The sequence below is a fragment of the Lynx canadensis genome, chromosome C2, assembly GCF_007474595.2.
Source record: "Lynx canadensis isolate LIC74 chromosome C2, mLynCan4.pri.v2, whole genome shotgun sequence".
NCBI classification, from domain to species: Eukaryota; Metazoa; Chordata; class Mammalia; order Carnivora; family Felidae; genus Lynx; species Lynx canadensis.
In genome coordinates this window covers 85010821-85022476 of record NC_044311.2, presented here as the reverse complement: position 1 = coordinate 85022476, position 11656 = coordinate 85010821, and the positions used below count along the sequence as shown (strand labels likewise).

General features: G+C 51.6%; 1 protein-coding gene across 1 annotated transcript; it reads right to left on the bottom strand.

Moving 5' to 3' along the window:
• Positions 1-3003: 3003 nt before the first annotated feature.
• FAM43A (family with sequence similarity 43 member A) lies at positions 3004-6495 on the bottom strand. Its single transcript, XM_030330051.1, has one exon. The coding sequence runs from the start codon at positions 5265-5267 to the stop codon at positions 3975-3977; it is 1293 nt and encodes a 430-aa protein (XP_030185911.1). The 5' UTR covers positions 5268-6495; the 3' UTR covers positions 3004-3974.
• Positions 6496-11656: the final 5161 nt, after the last annotated feature.

Sequence of the window (11656 nt, the reverse complement as noted above, 5' to 3'; positions counted from 1 at the left end):
CGCTCGCCAGCAGATGCGAGGACCACTGATGCATACCACATGGAGGAAAGAGTTCTGCTTATTAGATTACTAAATCCTCCTAGAAACGAGGGCAACTTGCTCCTAATAGAATTTTTTACGTTTCTCGCGATCCTTGGTGACTCCCGTGAGGTTTTTCCATCTCCGGAGTGGTGCCAGGGGTGGATTCTACCAGCCAGTCCTCTCTCCTTTCAGGAGCAGGGCCCTTGAAAGCAACTCTGTCCCTGGGAGGGAACCGTGCTTTCTTAGTATAACAGGCCCTTCTAATTTGTTTAAAATCTGTCCTGCTGACTGTGGGGGCAGTGGGGGGGAGGTCTGCTTTCCGGGGGGGGGAAGGACGCATGTGTGCAGAGTGGGTGTTCTCTGAAACTCTAATCGTTGAGAGGGTAGGTAATACTATTGTTTATTTTGCTGGGTCCTACCTCTCCCTCGCTCCCCATCAACACACAAAAGAAACCGTACAGATGAACAGGGGATGATGTTTTTGCAGTTGAATGTCTCCTCTGCGGACGATGCCATCCTGCAACGGAGGCTCTTGCCACCTGGAAGTCACTTCGTTTTTCTCCAGGTCAATGGTGCATTGTTGGACACCGAGGATTACTTAGGCTGGGGAAGAATGTGCCAAGTGTCTCACTGCATTTAAAGTGCCGTCAGGTGACGCAAAGGAGAAAGGCGAGCCTCGCCTTGCCAGGAGGAAAGAGGCTAAATGTGGCGAGTCAACCACACCTCAGGTGCTCTCTGGGACATGCGTTTCATCTAAGTACTTGGTTTTGCTCTGGTCACAACCCTCTTTTCTCTCCGAGTGTCAGGAGCAAATTAGTGTTCAGTTTTTGTTTTCCGCATTCAAACTTCTCTTCTTACACTAGTGATATCATCCCTGGAAGACCGAGATGTAAGAAGAGGTGAATCATGTATCACCTTCGCATCTCTTCTAGAATTACATCAGCCAGAGTGTTGTGGGGTGCAGTGGGGATAAAAGCCAAAAAGTAGAGGGGAGGAAGGAGGGAAGGGGAGGGCACCCAGAGGGAGGGAGGGAGGGAGCCAGTTCTTTTGCAGTTTTCTTATTTTCTCCATCCTCCTTCCTCAGCCCCTAATCCCCCCTTCCCTATTTATAAATCAGACAAGTGGAAAAATTAGACTTTAAGGAGACAGTTGCCTTATATGTATTGATAGTGTTGGTTTAAAGGTCATTTCTCTGAACTTTCCTACCAGTCGCCATAGCCCCATCAATCGCAGGCAAAAGCCAGCCCTGGCATTGTCACTAGACACATAAATTGGTTAAGAATGAAGACACACAGACCCTGCCCCACCACCAAGTATCAGCCATATGGTCTTCACCCTGTTTAATGTTGCATCTGGTTCAAAGAGCAGAGGGACTTGGCAATGTGTGAAAATAATTTGAAATGTGAAATCTAGTCATGCAGGATAGTGATGGGCCACACAAGCTGCCTGCCAGTCAGGTGAGAGCTGTATGGAAGGCACACTGAGCATCTGGGGAGGGTGGGATCTGACTTTCCTGACCTCTCTCCACCTGGGGGTTTTAAATGTCATGCAGTGATGTGCATCTGAGGTTTGTGGGGAGAGGGGTAGGGACTCAAGCGAACCAAAATGTAACAGATTCAAAGGCCTGGGCCTTATCCTGATGCCCTTATGAAGTGATTCTGAGTGTCTTTTAGTTATTTCCCACCCACCCACCCCTTTCTTTTCATTTCTAAAGCTAATCTTATGCCTGAACCACTCCTGTTAATTAATAAGAAACTCTTTCACCCTCCCTTCCTCTATGGTTTCAACAAATTCCACCCTCCTCAGGATCTCTGGGTCTAGCTGCTCAAGACAGAATTATGATTTTGGGGCACCTGGGTGGCTCAGTCGGTTAAGCGTCCGACTTCGGTTCAGGTCATGATCTCGTGGTTCATGAGTTCAAGCCCCATGTCGGGCTCTGCGCTGACAGCATGGAGCCTGGAGCCTGCTTCAGATTCTGTGTCTCCCTCTCTCTCTGCCCCTCCCCCGCTCGTACTCTGTCTCAAAAATGAATAAAACATTAAAAAAAAGAGACATAATTATGATGAAAACAAAGCAGCGGCCTCAGGACAGCAGGGAAGGCCAAGAGTGGGATCCATTTCTGCAACACAGGAAACAGAGCCCAAAGGGGCGAAGGGAAAACATAATTTGAGGAAGGCACAATTTAGGCAGCTTCTTATTACAACTTCCAGCTGATCGGGTGTAGCCAAGCCAGAGACATCTGTTTGGAGTTTACAACAGAAACAAGCACACAGAAAGCCTGAAAAGCCGGAGACAAACACACACACAGCTCTGACAGTTCTTGTCTGCCTTGACCTCCACACCATTCCCCCTCTGGGTCACGCTGGGTTGTAGAAGGGAAGGAAATAGGTTCTTCCGCCGGCCTCCCCACCAGCCCCACCTGTGCCATGACTCATTCACGCCATGATCGGAACTTACCAACCTCCCTCCGTCCTTGATTTTCCTCCCAGGAAAAACAGTGACGGTCCCACTCCTCATAGAGCCCCATGGACACTTTCTTCAGGTCTCCAGTCGACCTTTAAAGTCCCTTGAGCTGTTTGTAAAGGAATAGGTGACCCACAGAAGAAGGTGGTAAAACCTCAGAAGACCCTGAAAGTCACTCCTCCCCTAAATAACTTCACAAGTCTGGGAGCGAGGCCCAGAACTCACCCTGCATCTCCAAGAATTAACTCAGAGAGACCAGAAAAGGCCCACGCCCCCACAACTCACTGAGTGAAGAATACGGGAGGATACACTCAAGGAGAAGGCCAGGGCTGTCACCAGCCATGGCACCCCCCATAGTGGAGGGCCACAAAGACCCCAGACTATCAAACAGTGGGTTCCCCTTCTCCAGTCACCTCCAAGCACTGCAAAGGCCAAACCCTGTCCTACCACACCATCCCAGCGATGGACAGACCCTCTATCAGCCCAAAGGCCCAGGCATTTTCAGCAGACGCTCACCTGTTCTGTTAACATTGTCCTCTTTATTCTCTCCCCGCTGGACGTGCAAACAGAACCAGAGCAGGGCTACTCTTAAAAAATAACAAAATGTTTTATACACATTTCTGTATGTACAACTGAACAACATTTTACATGTCCCTTTTGCACAGCAAAAGATATAAACATTTAGCTCTGAGAACACAGTTATGTACAAAAAAAAATGTCAAAAATACTTCACAACAGTGCAAAATATTTTACACAGTTATCATGGAGGGAGATCTTTTGAGCAGGAGTAAAGTGTGTGTTTTGAAAGGAAAACTCCTTTTTCAGATATTAGATGTCTTTAACTGTAAACAAAATGCAACTTTCTTTCATCCCCACCCCCCCCCACCCCTAAACAGTTATTTGAGGAATTTGGCAGAATTTCAAGGGTCTGAGTCTGAGGTAAACAACCCAAGCTCTCGCACCAAAAAGACTGGGGCAAGGAGGTGGCATTAGAGCCTCAAACATTGTTGAGAGCAGATTTTTTTTTTTTTTTTAATGACATGTCAAGGACAGCGCTAGGCGGCTCCCAGTTACTGTTATTCCGGCGGGTCGGTGGGGGTGGAGAGGAAATTAACCCCTCCTCCTCAGGCCCCAGCTGCCCCACAAACAGGAAACTGGCCGGCAGGCACCTCTTGCCTGTGGGACCGCTAACCCGCGGGCCCTTCCCTCACCCCTGCCTCTCTCTCCTTCCGTGCAGGGTTTGCCCCCTCGCATGTCTCCACCCGCAACCTCAGCCCTCTTCACCTCTTCAAACAGAGCCAAATGTGCCTAAGGAGAGGGGCAGGGTAACTCTGGGCCTCAAGTGTCCCATTTCCCCGCTTCTGGGGAGGGGGGCGGTGGGATGGGGGAGGGGGGAGGAGAACTGCGGGTAAGGAGGTTGTCGAAAAGACCCGTGGGGAGTCACGGTGGGGCGCTAGGGACACGCGCAGGAGGCTGCTGGGATCTCAGCCCTAGTGGGGCTCCTCTGGGCCCGCGCTGTCGTCAGGGCCCGACCGGTCCCCGGCGGTGGCCGAGGAGGCGTCCAGGCCCCCACCTTCGATGGAGCTCTCGCTGCCGGTGCTCTCGCCGGACAGCAGGCGCGTCACCCGCAAGTCGGCCTGCAGGCTGCTCACGTCGTTGCCGAAGCTGAGCTCGCCAAGGTCGTTAATAAGCTGCGACAGCTCGGCCTTCACGTCAGAGGCGCTGCCCAGCAGCAGAGGCGGCGGCCCAGCCCCGGGGCCCACCGAGTCCCCGCCACCCCCTAGCGCCTCCTCGCGGCCACTCTCCAGCGTGTCCAGCAAGTCCCCGCATTCCAAGTGCATGGCCACCACCAGCGCCCGCTGCGCCTCAGCCTCTTCCGCTGCCGGGTCCTCCTCCCCAACACGGTCCTCCTCCTCCTCCTCCTCCTCCTCCTCCTCCTCCTCCTCCAGGCAGCCCTCGGTGTGCTCCTCTTCCTCTTCTTCCTGCAGCTCCTGCTCCTGCTGTTCGCCGAGCAAGTCCTCGGTGATGGAGCCCAGCTTGGGCGCGCTGCGGCTGCGTTCCACCGGCGGCTTGTAGCAGCAGGGTCCGTGCAGGAGCAGCTTGCGCAGCGGCACTAGCGGGATGGTGTGCGCGCCCACCAGCTCCTGCTGCTGGTGACGCGCATCGTCCCGCCGCTTGAGCCTTTTAAATTCCGCGAGTGCGTTGGCCGACGTCTGGTAGAGCAGCAGGGCCATGGCCTGCGCTTTCTCGGGCTTGGACACCAGCACCGCGTGGCAGCGCAGCATTACCGCCTTGTGCTTGAGCTCGTGCCGGTATACCCAGGCGAAGACCTTGGGCAGCCGAGCGTCCGCCACGCAATAGGTAACGCGGTGCAGCAGGTAGAGGTGGCCTGGGCGGCGCAGTGCGCGCTCCTCGGCGTGCACCATGCGGATGCCCTGCGCACTCACAGTCAGCTTCATCTTGGTGCCCTGACGGCCCGCCTCGCTCTTGCTCCAGATCTTGCCCACCGCTAGGTCAGTGCAGCCGTCGCCGCGCGCCTGGATGGTGGTGGCATTGCCCAGGTAGAGCACGGTGTAAGTGGGGTCCTCGCTGGTGATGTGCAGCTTCTTGCGCTTGGAGCGGAACATGCTGCCCACCCGGCTGAGCGCGCCTTCGGGGCACGCCCGCGCCAGCGAGCTGAGCGCGGAGTAGTGCAGGCTCACCGCGTAGCCCTTGGGCTTGGACGCCTGCCGTGGCGGCGCCTCGGCCAGCAGCTCGAACTTGTGCTTCTTCCACGGCAGCATCTCCGGAGGGCGCCCCCGCGCAGCTGGGCGGCGGCGGCGGAGCGCCGGGTGCGAGCCCAGCTGAGCCACCCGCCCCGGCCGGGCTCGGCCCGGGCAAGACAGAAAAATAAAACTCTGCTGAGAGTGGCCCAGTGGTAGAGAAGTGGGTAGAGAGTAGAATGCTGGGGGACCCCACCGAAGAAGGTATGGGTAAAAATTTTTAATGGAAAGAAAATATTCAGCTGCGAGGGGCGGCGGGGGGGGGGGGGGGGAGCGCGCACAGATTTACCCCAGCCCGGGCAAGGACCAGGACTAAGAGTCTTAGGCAAGCAAAAGGAAAGACGGAATGAGAGTAGAACGGGAAAAAGATGCGCGCGTGCAAAGAGAGGGGACCCCGGCCAAAGCAGCCGGGACGGGGCGAGAATATGCAGGAACTCCTGGGCGAACGTGGAACTCCCCCGCTCTCTCTCTCTCTCTCTCTCTCTCTCTCACACACACACACACACACACACACACACACACACACACACAATCCCCTGGGCTGAGACTAGAAGCTGCGGAAACTGGATGGCGAGTGTGCCCAGGGGCCAGTGCTCCCCCACCCCAAGGGGTGCAGAAGACCGAGAGTCCCTCGACTGGGCTGGTCCCAGAATCAGCTGCTTGCCCCAAGTGCAGTCAGACGCTGCTCCCGCTGGCCGCGGTGGGCCCGGCGCAGCACTCCGGCTGTGGCTCACTGCATCTTCGCTCCGGCCGGACGCGGGGTACTCGGGCTCGGCCGGCTCACTGTCCCGGCTGGCTCGACCGGGGCAGCACGGGGCGCCGAGGGCGGCGCGCGCGCATGGTCGGCTCTGGGGATGGTCGCTACCTCATTTCTTCCCTCCGGGGGTGTCCGACTCCGCTCCCGAGGTCCCCTCGGACTGCTGTCCGCCCGTGCGGCGTGCCCGTCCCGTGCTGCGAGCGGTGTCCGGCTGGCCAGCCTCACATCCTTGCGGTCCGGGAGGAAGATCTCGGGTAAATATAGGCCGGCGCGAACCATTCGGCGCGCGGGGACAGGGGAGGAGCAGAGAAGAGGATGCGTTTCGGGCTCGGACGCCCGGCGGGTTCCTGGTCTCTTAAAGGGACCTGGCTGCAGCCGTTTGCCGAGGGAAAGGGGAAACCGGTCCAATCCCGCAACTACATCTCAAATTTTCCAACATCTCATTTATCTGCAGATATCGCCAAGACCTGGGGTTACCCCTCGGGAAAAGCAACTTGTATTCTGGCACTCCACCCCCAGGCTGAATTGCAACTCACTAAATAAACCTATGTCTACATAGAAACTTCTGGGGGAAGTGGTGGAAGGTGGAATTTAGAGTAATTTACTATGCAAAAAAGTTGGGGAAATAGTGGTTCTTTCCTTGTGTGGTAGCTCTCTGAGAATGACTGGGTGCTGTTTAATATTACATTTTTTTCACAATTTTATTTCGTTAAAGGAAATAGAGGCAAAGAAAACACTGAGACTTTTACTATTTGGAGCTCTTTCTGCACAGGCAAGCAGATAGTGAAAAATAAGATTAAACATAATGGGGTGGCTGGAGTGAACAATATGGTATATAGTGCATAAATAAAGTGCTTCCTGACCCCAATCCCTTGCAGTGGCCGCTCTTGCTCTCAGGCCTCAGAGGAGAGCAGCTTTCTGAGCTCTATACAATTTCTAAGTATGCTTATGTGTGTGGTTAGAACTCACTTTACTTTGGTAGGCCGGTCATTCAGTTTTATTACATCATTGACACAATTTGGATGAGAATTCCTAGTAAAAATTCAAATGACATTTTCTATTTCAGCATCTGATAACCAGGCACCCTCCACAAAGAATGACATTCACATTATTATGCTTTTCTCTTGTGCCACCCAAACAGTGTAGTGTTAATCATCTGACCAGCTTGACCCTTGGCTTGTAACTCATTTCTGGGCCCTCAAGAAAACCTGCTTGCCTCCATGGTCTGCTCAGTCAAAGTCAAAAAAAACCTTTAGGCTGGAATGTGTGATAAATGTCCAGACTGGTCCTGCATCTAACTCCCAAGTTGGTCCTGGAAGAGGACAGTGGACCCTCTTACCCCACAGGGCCAATCCACTGGGGATCTCGGCTGTCTCTGGCTTCCATGTCAACACTGCTGATTTCAGAGCCACTGTAGCCCCTCCTGGAAATAGTCTGGAGCTACCTTTGTTAACTTTTAACTTTTCTCTGAATTCTAACCCAATTTTCTCAGAGTCATTGGTGCTGAGTTTCAACGTAACTTTTCCGAGTACTTTTTGCTGCCAAGCCCTTAGCTGGGAGCAGACCCAGGTCCTGTCTCCAAGAAGCTCCCAGTCCAATAAAGGATGTAAAAATTCCACCCAGCTCTGGGCTTCCACTGAAACTGTGAGAGCACCCTGTATCCCCCAGTGCCTAGTACAAATAGGCACTACTTGATCGTTGACCTAATGAATGAGACATACATGTGAGCCAGAAGGCAGAGCGGGCTAAATGCCCTGAGAAAGACTCAAAGTACTAACAGAAGCCGGAAGAAGAGAAGGTTTGTTATGAGTAGAAAAATCAGAAAAGGCTCCACAGAAGGTGGTGTTTGAAGAATGAACAGGATTGCTCCAAGCAGGGAAAAGTTGAAGGGCTTTCTGCATATAGAGGACAGTGAAATTACAGAACATGAAAATGCATGCACATGTGCAGATTGGGATGGATTTTAATGATTATTAACAGTGAGTAAAGAAAGTTTCCTGATCCTGCTTTTGGGGCCCTCCTAGTATCTGAGGGACAGAATGGCTTTTTCATGGCTGACTCGCCCCAGGGTGTCATTAGACCAGAGCTATGATGCCTTACTCCTCAGCTACACTAATGGGCTAAGGGAGGGATATCAGGCCTGGTGCTAGAATGAACTAGTTAGGACTATAATAAGCCATTTAAGCCAAGGTTAATTCCTCTTCTGCTCAAAGTTCTCGAATATCTTGCAGTGGCAATGAAGTACACTGTATGTGCTCCGAACCAAAAATTCCGGTAAAAACACACCAAATTAACCTGGGTTAAGTGACCTTTAGCTGGTCCATAATCTCGAAGCCTAAACTCTGAAATAGTAGATGTCATGTTCAAGCAGATAATGCTTCCAGGTTGCTCGGAGGTCCAAGGGTCAGATGGGTTTAGGGAGGACAAGGAAGGACCAGCGGTGGGGTCTAAGGCTTGTCTCAGCTCCTGCAAGGGGCCCACTGGGAGTCACATGTTAGCAGGGAGACCAGTGGGGCCCAATGAGGGGAAGGATCCCACTGGCAGGCCAGGCTTTTCAGAGGCAGCTAGAGCATCGGTTCTGGGCAGAGCTGCTCCTGCAGACTGGTCTCTGCCATACCTGGGCCTCCTTCTTAATAAGTTTGTTTTCAGCCTCGAGAGGACAGAAAGGTTCTAGGCAAACGTGAACACTCTGAGGTGTGAGTCACACTCGGTGCTGGTGCTCACAGACCCAGGAGGAGAAGGACCAGGCTGTCTCTTGCCGGTCTGGGCGTGGGCCAGCCTCTGGGGCCCGCCTCACCTTGTGAAGAAGGTGGCTTCCCCCTCAGAAAGCACAGGTCACAACGGAGGCTGTGGGCTGGGTTTCTTCAGCCGGGGAAAGCTGGTGGCACCATTTATGAGCCCACACCACAGTTCTGAGACACAGGGCAGTTCCAGAAGCAAACATTAGCAGAGTCGGTTGGGAAACAGGTCAGAAACTACATCAGACCACAGACTGTATTGTTTTTGTGTGATGCTGCCCCATCTACTGGTGCCAGGCAGAAGTGCCATTCGGTGGGATGGTTTCTCATAGAACTGGATAAGGCAGTGGTTGAATCAACACACGGCCAAGTCAGAGCTGGAAAGAAACCTGGCCTCTAATTTGACATCTGACAGTCAGACTTTGAGCTCATAGAAAGCTTTCAGGCTGGTTTTCTCCCACCTTAATTCTTACGTAATGATCCGCCCTCTCGGTTCTCCTCCCCTAACATCCCCCTAAATGAATGCTGGCTTCAGAGACAGCAAATGACTCATTTGGGAGCCTCCAAGTCATTCAACAAACATTTGTTGACAGTCTATGGTAGATGTGATGTATTTGCTAGGGATATTGCATTAAAGAAGACAAACAAGTCTTTGCCCTTATGGGATTTATATCCCACAGGGAGGCAGATAATAAGCAAACAAATAATAAAATATCAAACAGTGATAAGTCTCAGTGCAAAAAAAAACAAAACAAAAAAAAAACCAAAAAACCAGCAGTGTTAGGAGCAGACAGTGATTGGTTTCAGACAGCATGGCCAGGGAAGGTGTCTCTGGGCAGAGATCTCAACGAGATGGAGTCAGCCATGCAGGAACATTCTAGCCTGTGTTGACCAATAAGGCAGTCCCAAGCCACATGTGGCTACTGAGCACTTGAAATGTAGTTGGTCCAAATTGAAATGTGATGCAGGTATGAAATACACACTGGGTTTTGAAGACTTAGGAAAAAAATAATATAAAATATCTCAATAATTGTATAGTAATTATATGTTGAATGTTAATATTTTGGCTTGGTTGAGTTAAATACAATATATAATTAAAATTAATTTTGGGGGCACCTGCGTGGCTCAGTCGGTTAAGCGTCTGACTTCAGCTCAGGTCACGATCTCGTGGTTTGTGAGTTTGGGCCCTGCGCTGGGCTCTGTGCTGACAGCTCAGAGCCTGGAGCCTACTTCAGATTTGTGTCTCCCTCTCTCTCTCTCTGCCCCTCTCCCGCTCGTACTTCGTCTCTCTCTCTCTCTCTCTCTCTCTCTCTCAAAAATAAATAAAACATCAAAAAAATTTTTAATAAAATTAAATTAATTTTGCCTGTTTCCTTTTACCTCTTTAATGTGGGTACTAGAACACTTACAACTATATATCTGGATGGCATTGTGCTGAGCTGATGTGCAGGCCTGAAGGCGGGGATGAACTCAGCAGGTTGAAGGATTCTCCAGATTCAAAAATCCTACTGTGTGATTACAGCCTCTGACTCTTAAGCCCTCCTCATTTCTGACTCTTACGATATCAATTCTTTAACCTCCTCGAGACCTCCAGGATCTACAAGAACATTCCTCACATAGTGGACTCACCCATTAGCTGCACCAGAATCCCCTGGGCCAATTTCTGGCTCCCTTAAATCAGAATCTCTGATTAAACTCCTCTGTGATTGAATACATACTAAAGTTTGGAGAACCCTGCCCTGGCCCACTTCATTTCTCCCACTATCAGCTCCTTCGTGGCTTCTTATCCTCCCTTCGTCCCCTTCTAAGAGTCCTTCAAAGTGAAAGCAGGGGCCTCAAAACCTTTATGCTAAGTGAAAGAAACCAGACAGAAGAGGTGATATATTGAAGGAGTTCACTTATATGAACTATAGGGAATTAGGTGAATCCATAGCGACAGAACACAGATTGGTGTTTGCCAGAGGCTGGGGAGAGAGAAGAATAGGGAACGACTGTTTAATGGATATGGGGCTTCCTTCTGGGGTGATGAAAATGTTTTGGAACTACATAGAGGTAGTGGTTGCACAATGTTGTGAACGCCCTAAGTATCACTTAATTGTTGACCTTAAAATGGTTAATTTTATGGTATATGCATCTCATCTCCATTTTTCTTTTCTTTTTTTTTTTTTTTACAGCAGAGAGAGGATCAGAGTGATGTGTTGTGATGTGAGAAGGACCCACCCCTCCCTTGCTGGCTTTGAAGATGGAGGGAGGGGCCACAAGCCAAAGAGTGCAGGCAGCCTCTAGAAACTGGAAAAGGCCAGGACAAATCCTGCCCTAGAGCTTCCACAAAGGAGAGCCTATGACACCTCGGTTCCAGCCTGGTGAGACCTGCACTGGAGTTCTAGCCTGTAGAATTAGAAGTCCATGTTGATTAACACCAAGTTTATGGTTAATCTGTTACAGCAGTGATACACCTCCCAGCCAGCCATCTCCTCTCTTATCCTGATACCGTTTCCTCCCCCGGTCTCCTCAGTGGGCACCCTCTGGCCTCACCACTCTTCCAAAGCTGCCCACTCCCCACCAGAGCCAAGCACAGCATGCACAGCTTCCTCAAGAAAACCACAGCAGTCAGGGCGATGTTAACCACGCGCCAGTCCCTACTACCCCGCTCACTGAGCGCATCCACACCTTCTCCCGCCCCTCTCCCCCAGGCTCGAAAGTCTGTCTTGAGACCTGTCCCCCTCAAACCCACCCTTCACCACTGACACCGAACCACACATCTGACCTGGTGACCCTTCTCATTATAACCATTCAGTGGCTTCCCACCAACCACACGTTGCGGCCTCAGCTTCACAGCATAAGATGGGTATTTTCAGGTCTGGCACCTGCCCACCTCATTCGCCACTTCTCCTGGCCTCCTTATTTCTGCTCCA